Source organism: Belonocnema kinseyi, chromosome 1 (genome assembly GCF_010883055.1).
Source record: "Belonocnema kinseyi isolate 2016_QV_RU_SX_M_011 chromosome 1, B_treatae_v1, whole genome shotgun sequence".
NCBI classification, from domain to species: domain Eukaryota; kingdom Metazoa; phylum Arthropoda; class Insecta; order Hymenoptera; family Cynipidae; genus Belonocnema; species Belonocnema kinseyi.
This window is the reverse complement of record NC_046657.1, coordinates 79,932,449-79,949,680: the sequence shown is the minus strand read 5'-3', so window position 1 is coordinate 79,949,680 and position 17,232 is coordinate 79,932,449. Positions and strand designations below refer to the sequence as shown.

The 17,232-nt window shown below is 23.1% G+C and overlaps 1 protein-coding gene across 4 annotated transcripts in view; it reads left to right on the top strand.

Moving 5' to 3' along the window:
• LOC117167768 (ubiquitin carboxyl-terminal hydrolase 48-like) overlaps positions 1–17,232 on the top strand; it is a 311,237-nt gene that overhangs the window by 9,719 nt on the left and 284,286 nt on the right. For all 4 annotated transcript variants that reach the window (XM_033352943.1, XM_033352951.1, XM_033352936.1 and 1 more), the window contains 2 exons: positions 3,090–3,647; positions 11,383–11,621. In XM_033352943.1, the coding sequence (XP_033208834.1) occupies positions 3,090–3,647; positions 11,383–11,621 (797 nt within the window). The remainder of the gene's footprint in view (positions 1–3,089; positions 3,648–11,382; positions 11,622–17,232) is intronic.

Here is a 17,232-nt window from a genome sequence, read left to right as displayed (position 1 = left end):
TTTACTTTTATTTATTTCAAGGAATTGTTTAAAAAAATTCTTTTTAACAAAATGCAAGCTTTATTCGAAAAAATCAATATCGTTTTCGAAATCTGAACGTCGAAATCTAGAATACGACTGTTTTTTTTTTTAAGGAACCTCTTATTTTATTTAAAAGAAATCATAGCCAGCGCCAGGACTATATTTGAGTTATATTAATTTCATTAGGATTTAAGTTTAATTTAGTTTAATGTAAGGAAATTTAATTGAAACTATATGATAAAAAATTTTAAATGAACATTGAATTTTATTTTTATTACTTGAACAATTTTATGACACTATTATTTGAAACTTTTGGCACTAATTGCACTATTTTTTCTCTTGAAATTGAGGAATTTTTTTCTAAAAACGGTCTATTCTGTTATTTTGGGTATAAATTCAGGGTGAAATTTTTGAGACCGGGAAATGAAAGTGCATTTTTTTGTTTCACCGGGAATTTTACAAATTTGCAGAAGAAAAATTTGTCCACGTTCGATTTTAACTGTTTTTAAATAATTAGTGGAATTGTTATGTTTTTAAATTATGCTATTATTTAGCTTACAATGCGCAATTCATAATTTTTTTACTTTAAAAATTTTCCATTTTAAATTTTTATTTCTAAGCTTACATTCTTAATTTGAAGAATTTTTAAATGCTTTCTTAAAGACTTGAAAAAAGCCTTTGATATTGAAAATTTTAGATTACAAAATTTTTATTTAATAAATAAATCATTTTTTAAAATTATTATTGAATATTTAGCAATATTTGAATTTTTATTTAAGAAAAGTAAATTGAAACTAAATATTTAAAAATAAAGAATCTTTAACTGAATTATTTGACATAGAAAACCTGGAATCGTTAAAACTTCGAAGAGTCTTTAAACTTTGAACGTTACAATTTTAATTATTGTATTTGAAAAAATGCTTAATTTGTAAGTGAAAATTTTAAATTTTGATGTATAATTTACAAATAAACGTTTGTAGAAATAATTTGAGTAATTTTAAGGGATATTTATGAGTTTTAAAAAGATTAAAGATTATCATGCAAATTTTAAAAAGTTTTCTTAAAATCTTCTAGAATGTTTTTAAAAAAATTTGTTTAAATCTTTGAAAAACTTTTTAAATATTCTCTCCAAATAATTTTTCAGAATGAAAAGTAATTTTTAATTTTTCTAGGAATCTTAAGAACATGTTTTCATTCATTTGAAGCCTTTCGCAATTCTTGAAAAGAATCTAATTTTTTTCTTTAAAGTCTGCGAAAATCTACATTTTGTTTTATATTAGGCTATCATTTCAAGTTTTACATTAAGTTTGAATCTTTTCAACATCCAAATTATAAAGAAATTTTCTAAAATTTGCAAGATTTTCTGCAAATTGTAGACAAAATTCAGTTCATTTTGACAGATATCTAGAAGTTCTGAAAAAATTTCCAAAATAATTTTAAATATAAAACCAATTTAAAACAACTTCTATGTTTGTCAAAATTTTAAAGCTTTTCAATTCCTTAAAATTATGGTATTTTGATAAGTTTAAAGTTCATTGATTGATTTTTTAATTTAGAGCATTGAAAATGAAGAGTTACACAACTTTATTCTGCACAAAATATATTTTACACAAGTTTACTGTTCATATTTTTCCTACACAAAACTCTCTCTATACAAAACTTTTTCTACACAAAATTTTTCCTACACAAAATTTCTTCTACATAGAAGATTTCCTACACATAATTTTGTATTGTTTAATAATATTATTTTTTCCTACACCAAATATTTTCTACATGGAATTAAATAGTATTAACATTTTATTTTAATACTATTATTTCAGTTATTGTCTGAGTATTTATTAAATTAGTTGAATGTTTACTAATTCAAATGTATAGAAGTGTCGTGCATTTTAAAACCAATTGTTGAGCAAAGTCGTTTTAAACATACAAAATTTCCTTTTTCTGAAAAATCATTTATTAGTTTCTTTATTCTTATTTTTCTAATGATTTCTAGACGGTTTTATAAAATCAATTTTTTACTTTTGAGCTTTCTATTTGTTTCAAAATTGGTTTCTGATGTTTCTCTAAGATATACGTAGATTACGTTTTTTAGAGTGTAGAAGATCAATATTAATAATAAATGTTCTATGGCTCTTGCATAGTTATAATCGCAAAAGTTTTCTTGAGAAAAATAAATTCATTTATACTAAAATTTTGTATTAAATAATATACTTACAGTGATATTAAGTTTTGTTGATACAGACGCTATAAAATAAAAAACTATAAACACTATTATAGCAATTAGATTGTCTGAAACCAAAAATTCTAATATTTTTTCAAAAGAGGCAAGATACGTAAAAACTCTAAAGTAGACTTAGTTAGGGCTTTTTTACTACACATTATTAAAGAATTTTATGTAGAATATATTTTGTGCAGGAAAATTATTACACATAATATTTTTTTGTGCAATGTTTAGAGACTATCTTGATAAGAAAATACTACTATCTAATTCTGTGTAGAATATTCATTTTTTGTGTTGGTATAAAATAATAGTAATAGACAATATAAAATTATGTGTAGGAAATCTTCTGTGTAGAAAAAATTTTGTGTTAAAAAATTTTCGTGTAGGAATAATATAACAGTATGAAATTCTGTGTAGGAAGTATTTTGTGTATACAAAGTTTTGTGTAGGTAAAATGTGATCAGTATACTTGTGTACAATATATTTGGTGTAGAATAAAATTGTGTAGGAACAGTGTTTTCCCGAAAATGATAACGTGGTTTTATATTTTTTATATTGAAAAAGTTAGTACCTTTAATTTTATACGCGTGAATTGTTTAGCATTTGAGTACAAACATTTTTAATTGAAAACTTTTAAATTTCAATTTTAACAGTTCCACTTTGAGTGCTTTCATTTAAAGCTCAATTTTTATTACCTCAAGTTGAAAATTTTGTGGCTTTAGTGATCGGGAATTTATTTCGCCAATTAAAACGGCCACCCTGAAATTCAAGCTTTTAAATTTATTATTTAACTTTAAAGGCTTGGATTTGCAGGAAGTTTTTAACAAAACAAAAACTTGACTTATAGGAAAATTATCTACCAGTGGAAGTTGGAGGAAGACTCCGAAGAATTATCAAAGATGCATCACGCGAACGAAAAACAAGAGAATTATCGTCCAGAAACGGTTCTTGGACAACTGCAATACTTATTTGCAATGCTTCAGTTTGGTAACCAAAGAAATGTTGATCCCACAAGCTTTTTCATTTCCCTCTCCCTGGACACAATAACTCAACAAGATGCCCAAGAATTTGCAAAACTTCTTCTCGCTCACGTAGAGGGAAAATTGAATGAGGAGTTGAAAGAGAGACTCAAAAATGTCACCCAAGGTAGACAGAGTTACATCAATTGTTGTCAGACTTGTGGCACTGAATATCCGACGACGACGACTTTTTATGAACTGGATCTTCAGCTCGCTTCTACATTGAAAGAGTCGATTAATAAATATTTAAGCGAGGAACAACTGACTGATGCGAATCAATATTTTTGCGCGGAATGTAACGCCAAGCAGGACGCGAGACGATTTATTCGATTGGAATCACTACCTGAAATGTTGAGTATTCATCTCCTGCGATTCGTCTTTCATCGGTAAGATTTTTTTTGTTTTTTGTTTTTTTTTCTATTTTAGTTTTTTTAATACGAGATTTTAAAAGTGGAGATAGGGTGAGCAAATGTCCTGATTTTCTGATTTTTTATACCTGAAAACATAAATTCGCGATTTTTATTTTTATTTGATCACAAAAGAGACTTGAAATAAGTCGAGTTTTTAATGAAGGTTTTAATTTTAAATAAAAAAAAAAGAAAAAAACATGAACTTTCAACCAAGAAATATGACTTTTGGACCATAAACGAGACATTTTCGGTAAATTAATCTTTTTCGTGGACATATAATATTTTTCAAGGTGGCCGTTAAATTGGAAAATGGCCGGGTTTGATTTCACCATTTTTTTAAATAATCAGTTGGTTTTTTAAATGTTTTTCAATTACGATATCATTCAGGTTACAATGCGTAATTCGAAAATATTTCACTTGCAAATTTTCTATTTTGGATTTTAATTTTTAATCGTACATTTTTCATTTAAAGAATTTTAAAATGTTTTTTAATAGACTTAAAAATATAAAAATGTTAGCGTTTGAAATAGAACATTTTTGAAGAAAAAACCATTTTAGTTGATCAAACAAATATCACCTACAATAATTTTTTTTTCAATTAAACTTCAGGTCCATAAAGCCACAAAATCACTTTTTTAAATAAAAAGAGCACATTAGTGAATTTTCCTTGAATATATTCATTAATTTTAGGTCTATACCTATTTTTGAATTTTCTTCCATTCTTTGAAATATTTTAGAGTATTTATAAAGGTTCCGAAAATTTTTTAATAGATTTCAATAATTTTAAGGAATTTTTTAAGATTGTGGGGTATTTTAAAAGATTACAAGGATTTTAAAAATGAATTTGATTAATTTGAAGTGATTTTAAAGCCTTTGAAATATTATAGGATTTTTTGTATTAGTTTTAAAAACTTAATAGACGTTTTGTAAATAAAAATAATTGTTTAAGATGAAGTGCGGTATAGAAATAAATGAAACAATATTTTGACATAACAGAACAATACTTTTTTGATAGTTTTTTAGTTACACAAATTTTCAAATTACTTACAAGGAAAGAAGTATTAGCAACTTTTTTAGAATGATATAAATATAAATTTTATAATTTTCATGCGACAATTACGAAAATTTTTTTAATATGTGTCAAAAAAAGAATGTAAAGATTTAAAAAATATATTTTTTATTTTACAGGATTTTACAAATTATTAGGGAAATTCCAGCCTTTCCAAAATATATTTAGGACTTTTTGAATTTCAGAAGAAATAATAAATACTCCATAAATTTTCGGAAATGCTTTCAAGGTTCAAAATATTTTAAATCTATGCAAAGCCTCTTGGTTTCCTGAAAATATTTTTAAATTAATTCAATTTTTCTTGAAATTTTGAAAAATCATTCACAATTTAAAAATTTTACATCAAAATCTTCAACAATTTCTGACGAATTAAAAAAAAAATTATAAAAGATTTTTTAATATTTCAGATTCGTCAACAAAAAATCTAGATTTAAAAATATATATATTTTACGGGATTTACAAAATAATAGGAAACATTCGAGCCCTTTTAAAATATATTTATGAATTTTAGAAGTCTTACAAAATTAAAATATATTTTATGAATGTCCAGAAATGCTTGAAATTTATCAAATATTTTTAATCTATACAATTCCTCTTAAATTCTTGCGAATATTTTTATCTGGCTGGAAGTTTTCTTAAAATGTTGAAAAGTTATTTAAAATGTAAAACGCTGCCTCAAAATATCACCAATTTCTAATTATCCACGATTTTTAATTAAAAAAAAAAAAAAAAAAAACATTTGTGTCCAAACGTTTGTGTTTTGAACGTGTGGGTTTCTTTTGTTTAAAAACTTTCACATAAATCTGCATTTTTTAAAATCTTCTTCAGTTTAAAAATCTTCTTTATTCTCCTTAAATCTTCACAATATTTATAGAATTTGATTGTTTAATTTATTTTTTATTTTTCAATTTTACCAAATTGAAACATTATGCTTTAAAATGTATCTACTGTTTTTCAAAATTTAAGAAAATATTCTATGTTTAAAAATCTTTATGAATTTTCTCCTAAAGTTCATTTTTCAAATTAAAAAATCTAATAAAATTGTTTTAAGAACCTAAAGAATTTTGTTCAAAACTTTTAAATATCTCTTAAATTGACTGAAATTTGTTCTAAAATTATATATTATGATACGATGGATGTTGCTGTAAAAACTTGTAAACCCCTTTTTTTAATTTTATTAAATAATTTGAAACGTTTTGTAATCTTTTTTAATGAGCTCTTAGAACTCATTAGTTAAAAATTGTTTAAAATTTTCCCATGAATCTTAACTATATACTTTTCATTCTCTTGACTCCCTAAAAAATTGAGTTTACCTAAATTTGAATTAAATCCTGAAAAATAGAAATAGTTGTCTTAAAGTCTTCTGTTTTTTAAAAACATTTTTGAAGTCTTGAAAATTATTATTTCAAAATTATATATTTACTGCTTAAAATTTTCCTGCAGATATTTAAAAAAAATTAATATCAAAATCTTTCAAAATTGTTAAGAAGCTTCTATTGTTCTAATTCTTAAAATAAGTTTTTCCAATAAATAATTTAAAAATAGAAAATATGAATACAATATTATTATAAAAAATTATTAGCATTTATACTATAATATTATTGAGCTTAATAATTTGCAAATGTAAAAATCATGACAATATTATTATAACTAAACGTGAAAAAAAATGTTTGTTAATGACTCAATTATATTAAATTTAGAATTATTATAGCTCCAATATTATATAGTAAGTAAATTTTGATTAGATAACGTTAAAACAAAAATAAGATATTATTTACTTGTGATATACAAATAATAAGTTATTTTTACCATTAAATCATTAATATAAATAAACATACAAATAATAAATTTATTTAATTCTAATTTAGTTTATGATAACTTTCTGTTTAAATAACATTTTTCATTATAATTTATATAATAATACTATTAAACTTAAAGATTTCGCAATATATCTATTAATGTTATAATCTTTTATATTATTTAAAAAAATTAGATTTTAAGATAAACTTTAAATAATTATTCCTGTAACATGAATAAACCATTTAAAAATGTATTAAAATTATATTTAACTTTAATTTTGTAAATAATTTAAAAATATCAATTATGAATATAATATTAATATAAAAAAATGTATTATCATATATAACATAATATTTTTAAGCTTTATAATTTGCAAATATAAAAATCATTAAGGGATTTTAGTATTTTGATGGATTCCAAAGATTTTTCCCCAGACATGAGCGATTTCGTAAAGTTTTGAAGATTTGAAGAGATTTTCAAATATTTTTTACAATTCATTTCTAATTCGCCCTGGATTCTTATTAATCCATCCTAGATCCTTTTAAATTCTTTTGTACTCATTTAAATTCACTCCATTCTACCCAATTCAATTAATTTTTGCTTATTTTTAAATTGTTTTTAATTCACTTGATTTCTTTCTAAATTCCGTTTGATTTTTTTTTTATAAATTTGATCAAATTCTTCTCATTTCTTTTATATTTCTCTGAATTCACTCAAAATTTCTTATTATCAATCAATTTTTTTCTATTCTTTAAATTGTCTCAATTCTTTTGAATTCTTTTGAGTTTATCTTGAATTGTTTTGTTATAATCAGTCACTTCTCGTGTTAGAAATTATTAGGGGTTTTAAAGATTTGAAGAGATTTGAAAATTTTCATTGGAATTCACCATAAATTCGTTTAAATTCTTTGGAATTCCCTTGAATTGTTCTCAGCTTCTTCCAAAGTCACTGACTTCAATTAAGTTTTTTTCATATTGTTTTAAATTCATTTGATTTTTTTTAATTCGCCTTAAATTTTTATGAATTTCATTGAATTCTTCTCTTTCATCTTAAATTGTTTTAAATTCAATCCAGTTTTACGGAAATCAATGGAATTTTTTTGATTTTTTAAAACATTTTTTCCAATTCATTTGGATTCTTTTGAATATAGATTGATTTTTTTAGACTATAAATTGAATTTTTCCGGAATCTTCTGAATTCATCCTGAATTATTTACGCTTTGAGCGCGAAAAAAGTACCCTATGATCGTTACAAAAAGTACCATTTGGTCCCTATATTTTATCACGCAGGGACTTTGAGGCCTGCTATACATTAAGGATTAACAACTGAATAATAATATATTTTTCAAGATAATTCGAAATCAGTTCAAATTTTAAGAATTTCCAGATTTTAAAGTTGAAAGTTAAACGGCTTCAATTAGAAAATCGTAGTAGTTATATAAATATAAAGGCCCAATTTAAACTTTATAAACTATTTTCAATTTTAAAATAACTTCAAAATAATATATTCATAATATAAAACTTTCATTAAATTTCAAATATTGTTTCGGTTAAAAATTTTTAATTGTTTAATTTAAAAAAATAACAATTGCCTTATATTTAGCAGTATTTCATTGTTCATGTAAAATCAGTAATTAAACAGTAATTGTAATAAATATTGAACTCTTATAATTTCCAGAAACAGCCTGAAAGATTTAAAATTAATTAAAAATGTTAAATGATTTAAAATAATTTAAACGAAGTATTTACATATACGGATAAAGTCCGATTATGCATACTGAAATTTCCATGAAAATAGCCCACGACCTAATTTAAAACATAATCTACATTTTTATAGATTTCGAAAAAAAATTAGAATCTTTTTAAGAATTATGAAAGGCTTGACAAGAATAAAAAAAAAAACCTTTTCTTGAAATTCCTAGGAAAATTTTACAATTAATTATTTAGAAAAATCAATTTTAAGAGAATATTAAAAAATATTTCCAAAATTGTCAAAAATAAATCTGGAAGATTTTAAGGAAATAGTTTTTTCCAGAATTAGAAAAAAACTAGGAAGATTTCGAATAATTTTAAAGGATGTATAGAAAATCTGACGAAATTTCAAATATATTTTAAAATTTAAATAAACGTAAAATAACATGTAGATGTTTTAAGATTTTGGAATACAATTTTGAAGCTTTTTAAGGATTTCTAAGCTATTTAAAAAGTAACATAATTTTAATTTTAATTTAAGAAGTTGAACAAATGTAAATGGCCGGTTGAAACTTTCTAAACTATTTTCAATTTTCAACTAACTGCAAAATAATATATTCCTAATTGAAGGCTTTTAACTAAAAATGTTACTATTTTATTGGAAATTCTTTTTTCTTACATAGTTGAGAATTCATTTTTTAAACTGAAAAATGATCTTTTTTAGTTGAAAATGTCATTGTTTGTTTGAAAGTTCAAGTGATTTTATGGAAATTTAATTATTTAGTTAAAAATTTATCTTTTTATTTGAAAATTTAACTGTTTTATATAAAATTTATGTTTTGGGTTGAAACTTCATGTAGAAAGTTGAAAAAATTCATATTTTTTGTTGTGGATTCAATTATTTTGTTAAAAGTTTGTATTTTTTGATTAAATTAGACAGGTTAAAAATTAGTTGTTTTTTTTGTTCTTTAATTTTTTAAACAGAAAATTTAATCATTAAATTCTTGTTTGCAAATTTTTATGTTTTTTAGTTCGAGATTCACGCATTTTGTTGAAAATTATTAGTTTTTACTATTATGCAATAGTATTTATATATTTGGGTGAAAAATCATTTTTGATTAAAATTGTTACTATTTTCTTAGAAAATGTTTGTTTTGTTGAGAATTAATTTTCTAAATTGTAAATGTAAAGATTCCATTTTTTGTCAAAATTAATATTTTTAATTGAAAATCGATCTTTTCCAATAAAAAATTCAACTATTTTGTTAAAAATTGAAGTATTTTAAAGAAAATTGAACGATTTAATTAAAAATTAAACTATTTCTTTGAAAATTTATTCAACTTCATGCATTTTGTTGAAAATTCTTCTCTTTGCGTAGAACATTAATCTTATTTGTTGACAATTCACCTTTTTTGTTTGAATTCGACAGGTTTAAAATACTTTTTTTTTCATTTCATTTTTTAAAATGAAAATTTAATTGTTCAATTCTTGGTTGCAAATTTAAGATTTAAAGTTGGAAATACATGCATTTTGTTAAAAATTTGTCTTTTTTCTACTATTTTTCAGTAATATTTAACTATTTGGTTCAAAAGTAATTTTTAATTACATTTTTAACTACATATTTTTTTAAGAGTTAATTTTGCTTTTAAATTGAAAATGTAACTATTCCATTTTCGGTTGAAAATTATCTTAATTGAAAATTTGTCTTTTCTAGTTAAAAATTCAATTAATTCGTAAAAAAACTTCGAGTATTTTTATGAAAATTCGTCTTTTTTGGTAGACAGTTAATCTTTATGGTTAAACATTCATCTTTTTTATAGGAAATTCAAATGTGGTTAAATAATCATTTTTAACTAAAACTGTAAATATTTTGTTGAAATTTCTTCTTTTTTTTAGTTGATAATTCATTCTTTTAACTGAAGATTAATATTTTCTAGTTGGAAATTTAATTGATTGTTTTAAAATTCAAGTATTTCGATGGAAATTTTATTATTTAGTTAAAAATAAACTGTTTCTTTGAAAATTTAACTGTTTTATAGAAGATTAATTTATTTGGTTGAAACTTCGTCTTTTTTGTTAGAAAATTATTTTTCTATTTTGAAAATTGATCTTTTTGGTCTAAAATTCAAAAGCTTGGTTCAAAATTTATTTTTTACAAAAATCTTTTTGGTTGAAGTATATATTTTTTCTTGTTAATACATTTTTTTTGCCTGAATATGTAACTACTCAATTTTTGGTTAAAAAATCATATTTTTAATTTAAAATTGATCTTTTCTAGTCGAAAATTCCACTATTCCGTTGAAAATTTAAGTATTTTGACGAAAAATTGTATTTTTGAGCAGAAAATTTAAAATTCATCTTTTTTGTTAAAGGATTGAACTATTTTGTTAAAATTTCGTATTTTTTGGTCGAATTCGATAGGCTAAAAATTAGTTTTATGTTGTTGGCGTTTAATTTTTTGAACTGAAAATTTAACTATTCAATAATTAGGTGAAAGATTTATATTTTTTAGTTGGAAACTCTTGTATTTTGGTTAGAAATCTTTTTTTGTTGAGAATTAAGTTTTTAAATAAAAATTTAACTCTTATATTTTTTAGTTTAAATGTAATATTTTTAATTGAAAATTGATCTTTTTTAATTGAAAATTCATTTATTTGGTTTAAAATTCATCTCTTTTGTTCAGGATTCAACTACTAGTTTTTTTCGTCATTTTTGTTTAAATTATTTGTTGCAAATGATTTTTAGTTGAAAATACATGTATTTTGTCGAAAGTTTGTCTGTTTGGGCAGAAGATTAATATTCTTTGTTGAAAGTTCATCTTTTCTATTAAGGATTCAACCATTTTGTTCAAATTTCGTCTTCTCTGTATGAATTCGACAGGTTAAAACATCTTGGTTTTTTTCTCATTTTTTAAACAGTAAATTTACCTCTTATATTCTGGTTTGAAAATTTAGGATTTTTATTTGAAAACTCATATTTTATTAAACATTTGTCTTTTCTGGTAGAAAATTAATTTTTATTGTTGAAAATTCGTCTTTTTGATCGAAAATTCAATAAAAAATTATGTGGTTAAAAATGTCTTATTTCTTAAAGATTTATCATTATAGTTGAAAATTCATGCATTTTTTTTAATTTGAAAATTCTTTTGCAGAAATAGTGGCCAGAAAAAGAAAGTTAATACGGCGATCCAGTTCCCGGAGAAACTGGAAATGTCGGGTTATCTCAACTCTCCGCCAAACACACATGTTTATAATTTAGTCGCGATTTTGAGCCACAAAGGAAGTTCGACGGACTCGGGCCATTATATTGCAACTATTTGCAATTCGAGTGGAGATTGGTATCAATATAATGACGCGAAAGTCGAGAAAATTGCGAGGGAAGACATCAACGGTGAGTTTCACTAATTTTATTTTCAGGGCTCGGATTGTGCGATTTTTTCATTTTTTTGAAACAAAAAATCGACTTTTTTCCGTTTTTCTAACAAGTTTGCTATACTTTAAATTTAATTATTAATTATCAAAGCTGTACACTTGGAAAATTAGATATTAATAGCGTGTGAAATTGAAGAAGTTCTAATTTCGTAAATACTTATTCGAATTTTTAATTTTTTTAAATTGCAACCCTTAATTGTTGCACAGTTTCAATTGAGAAACATTTTAAATCATTTAATTTCAAATTCATCATCTTTCTTTGTTGAAAATGCAACTGTTTTGATCGACAATTTAACTGTTTTATTGAACATTCGCTTTTTTGGATAGAAAATTAATTCTTTTGGATTGAAAATTCCTCTTTTAGGGTATAAAAGTTATCTTCTTTGTTTGAAAATTCATCTTTCTTGGTAGATAATGAATTTTTTAAATTCAACTGCCTTCTAAAAGAAACTCGTCTTTATGCTGGTAAAATTGAATATTTGGTTAAAAATTTATCTATTTTCCTGAAAATTCATCTCTTTTGATTCAAAGCTCAACTATTTGGGTAAAAATAATTTTATTTTGCTTTGAAAATTCAAGTATTTGGTTATAAATGCCCCTTCCTTGGTTAAAAATGATCTATTTATTGCAAATTCAACATTTTAGGATAGGTCAACTGTCTCTGAAAAAAGTCTTTTTTTTTGCATGAAAATTAAACTATTTCTTTGAAAATTCTCCGTTTTGAATAAAAATGTCATCCCTTTTGCCTAAAAATTACTCTCTTATTGTAGAAAAGTCATGTTACTTTTTTGAAAATTCGTCTTTTTAGTTGAAAACATACTTTTTTGTTGCAAATTCAACTGCGTTCTAAAAAATTCCTCTTCTTTTGTGGAAATGGAACTATTTAATTTTAAAAATCATCTGTTTTGTTGAAAATTCGTCTTTTTTGTTTGAAAATCCAAATATTTGGTTGAATTTTTGTTTGTTTGAAAATTTAATTTTTTACCTAAAAAGTCATAATCTTTTTTGGTTGAAAACGATATATTTATTAAAAATTCAACTTTTTGCTTAAAAATACAACTGTTTTTTTTTCGAAAATTGAATTGTTTTGGGGAAAATTCTTGTTTTTTTTTTTTTAGAAAATCCCTCCTTTTGGAATGAAAATTCCTCTTTTATGGTAAAAAAGTTATCTTCTTTCTTTGAAAATTCATTTTTCTTGGTTGAAATTTTTTTTTTTTTAATTCAACTGTCTTTTAAAAAAAACTCGTCTTTTGGCTTCAAAAATTGAATATTTGATTAAAAATGTATCTATTTTCCTGAAAATTCATTTCTTTTGATTCAAAGCCCAACTATTTGAGTAAAAATTAATTTTTTTTTTCTTTGAAAATTCAAGTATTTAGTTAAAAATGCACCTTTTTCGGTTAAAAATGGTTAAAAATTCAAAATTTCTGGATAATTCAATTGTCTCTTTAAAAAGTCTTTTTTTTGCATGAAAATTAAACTATTTCTTTGAAAATTCCTCTTTTTGAATAAAAATGTCATCCTTTTTGCTTGAAAATTACTCTCTTATTGTACAAAAGTAATATTATTTTCTTGAAAATTCGTCTTTTTAGTTGAAAATGTACTTTTTTGTTGAAAATTCAACTACATTTTAAAAAAATCCTCTTCTTTTTTGGAAATGAAACTATTTAATTAAAAAAATCATCTATTTTGTTCAAAATTCTTATCTTTTGTTTGGAAGTCCAAATATTTGGTTCAATTTTTGTTTGTTTGTTTGAAAATTCAACTGTTTTTGGTCGAAAATTGTATTGTTTTGTGGAAAATTCTTGTTCTTATCGAAAATTTAGCTGTATTATTGAACATTCGGATTTTGGGATAGAAAATTCATCCTTTTGGAATGGAAATTCCTCTTATACAGTGAAAAATTATCTTCTTTGTTTGAAAATTCATCTTTCTTTGTAGAAAATGGTTTTTTTCAAATTCAACTATGTTCTAAAAAAACCTCGTTTTTTTGCTTGAAAATTGAACTGCTTGGTTAAAAATTTATATATTTTCTTGAAAATTCATCTCTTTTGATTTAAAGCCCAACTATTTGGGCAAAAATTAATTTTATTTTGCTTTGGAAATTCAAGTATTTGGTTAGAAATGCCCCTTCCTTTGTTTAAAATGATCTAATTATTGAAAATTAGACATTTCAGGATAATTCAACTGTCTCTAAAAAATATTGTTTTTTTTTGCATGAAAATTCAAATATTTCGTTGAAAATGCAACTGATTTGGTCAAAAATGGTACTATTTTGTTGAAAATATCCCTTCTTTGGCTAGAAAATTCATCTTTTTGGATTGAAAATTCCTCTGTTATAGTAGAAAAATCATCTTATTTTGTTGAAAATTCCCCTTTTTGATGAAAAATGTACTTTATTATTGAAAATTTAACTGCATTCTAAAAAATTCCTCTTCTTGCTTAGAAATTTACCTATTTAATTTAAAAAAATCATCTTTTTTTTTTCAAAATTCGTTTCTGTTGATTGAAATTTCAACTATTTGGTTAAATATCATCTTTTCTAGTTGTACACGTTCTATTTGTTGAAAATTCAACTATTCAGTCTGTTCATTTTACTGTCTTATAACGAATTCGTATTTTTGGTTGAAAATTAAAACTAGTTTGAAAGAGAGCAAATTTTGGTTTTTTATTTTTTTTCTGATAGAAAATTGAATGGTACATTTTTATTTGTTTTTGAAGTAAGGTGATTTTTACTTTAAATTTTTGTTTCAATTAGAAAAGGGTTAATTTTAATATTGTTATTGAATTGGAAGGGTTGCCATGTTGATTTTTAATTTTTTCCTCGATAAAAAAAGGGAATTTTATATTTTTAACAAAAATGGTGTATTTAAAAATGTTATGTTGATTTCGAAGGGAGAAAATTTAGACTTTTAAGTTTTGCCAGAATTATAGGAGGGTCATTTGAATGATTAATATTTTTATGGAGCTGGAAGGGAAGAGTTTTGATTTTTATTTATTTTTTTTTTTTCTAAATTAAAATAAGGAATTTTTTATTTTGAACAAAAAAGTTTTGTAGTTAAAAATGTTCTAGTGATTTTTAAGGGAGGAAATTTGGACTTTCGTTTAAGCTTTAACTGAATTATGGGAGAATTATTTTTAATATTTTTATATACCCAAAAATGGTGTGTTTTAAACATTTTTATTGATTTTGAAGCAAGGAAATTTTTGTCTGAATTTGAAAAGTATCATTTTGAATTTTTCATTATTTTATTGAATTGGAAGCTAGGAAATTTTGGCTTTCAATTGTTTCCTAAATGGAAAGAGGGAATTTTTTATTTTTAACCAAAAATGGTTTATTTTAAACATTTTTATTGATTTTGAAGGAAGGAGATTTTTACTTTCAATTTTCGTCTGAATTTAAAAGGGGCATTTTGAATTTTTGATAATTTTATTGAATTGGAAGCGAGGAAATTTTTTCCTAAATAGAAAGAGGGCATTTTTTATTTTTAACCAAAAATTGTGTATTTTAAACATTTTTATTGATTTTGTAGGAAAGAAATTTTTACTTTTATTTTTTGTCGGAATTAGAAAAGGGTCATTTTGAATTTTTTATAATTTTGTTGAATTGGAAGCGAGGAAATTTTGGTTTTTAAGTTTTTCCTAAATGGAGAGAGGGGATTTTTTATTTTTAACCAAAAATTGTGTATTTTAAACATTTTCATTGATTTTGAAGGAAGGAAATTTTTACTTTTAATTTTTGTCGGAATTATGAAAGGGTCATTTTAAATTTTTGATAATTTTATTGAATTGGAAGTGAGGAAATTTTTATTTTTAATTTTTTCCTCAATGGAAAGAGTGTAATTTTTTATTTTCAACGAAAAATGGTATATTTAAAAATGTTATATTGATTTCGAAGGGAGGATATCATGACTTGTGTCTGAATTATATAAGGGTCATTTTGAATTTTTAATCATTGATAAGGAGCTGAAAAAGAAGAGTTTTTTTAACGAAAAAGTGGTGTATTTTTTTTTAATCTTGATTATTTTGAAGGGAATAAATGTTGGTTTTTTACTTTTTGTCTGAATTAGAAGAGGGTCTTTTTGATTTTTAAATATTTTTATTAGAAAAATTTTGGGTTTGAATTGTTTTCTAAACAGAAAGAGGGAAATTTTTGTTTTCAACCCAAAAATGATATATCTTAAACATTTTTATTGATATTGAAGCAAGGAAATTTTTACTTTTAATTTTTGTCTGAATTTTAAAAGGGTAATTTTGAATTTTTGATATTTTTATTGAATTAGAAGCGAGGAAATTTTGGTTTTTAATTTTTTCCTAAATGGAAAGAGGGAAATTTTTTTATTTTTAACGAAAAATGGTGTATTTTAAATATTTTTATTGATTTTCGAGGGATGAAATTTTCACTTTTAATTTTTGTTTGAATTAGAAAAGGCTAATTTTTAATATTTTTATTGAATTAAATGGAATGAAATTTTGGGTTTTAATTTTATAGGAGGGTCATTTTTAATTTTCGATATTTTTATCGAGCTGGAAGGTAAGAATTTTTTTTCTAAACTAAAAGAAGGAATTTTTTGTTTTTAACAAAAAGTTGTGTATTTGAAAATTTCTAGTGATTCCGAAGGGAGGAAGTTTGGGCTTTTAAGTTTTGCCTGAATTATGGGAGGGTCATTGTGAATTTTCAATATTTTTATGGATATGGAAGGGAGAAATTTTAGTTTTAACTAAAAATTGGTGTATTTGTTTAATTTAATTTATTTTTAAGGGAAGAAATGTTGGGTTTTACTTTTTTTCTGAATTAGAAGAAGGTATTTTCGATTTTTTTTTTGTTTTTAATTTTTCCAAAATGGAAAAAGGTTTTTTTTACTTTTAAGCAAAAAATGGGTTATTTAAAAATTTTCTATAATTTTAAAGGGCGGGTCTTTTTACTTTTAAGTTTTGTCTGAAATATAGGAAGGTCATTCTGAATTTTTTATGGAGCTGGAAGCGAGTAATCTGTTTTTTTTTCCAAAATAAAAAGATGGAATTTTTTAAACCAAAAACTGGTGTATTTAAAACTTTTTATTTATTTTCAAGGAAGAAAATATTGATATTTACTTTTTTTCTGAATTAAGAGAAGACATTTTTTAAACCAAAAAATGGTATGTTTTAAATATTTTTATTGATTTTGAAATAAGGAAATGTTTAGTTTTTGTGAGAATTAGAAAAGCGTGATTTTGAATTTTTAATGTTTTAATTGTGTTGGAAAGGAGGAAATTTTTATTTTTAATTTTTCCCTAAATTAAAAGGGGTAATTTTTTGTTTTTAACAAAAAAATGGTGTATTTAAAAATGGTCTATTAATTTTGAAGAGAAGAAATGTTGACTTTTAAGGTTTACTGAATTATGGAAGGATCATTTTGAATTTCGAATATTTTTATGAAGCTGCATGGGAGGAATTTCGGGTTTTATTTATTTTGTCTAAATTAAAATAAGGAATTTTTTGTTTTTAACCAAAAAATAGTGTATTTAAAATTTATTTATTTATTTTTAAGGAAGGAAATGTTTCATTTTTGTCTGAATTAGAAAAGCGCC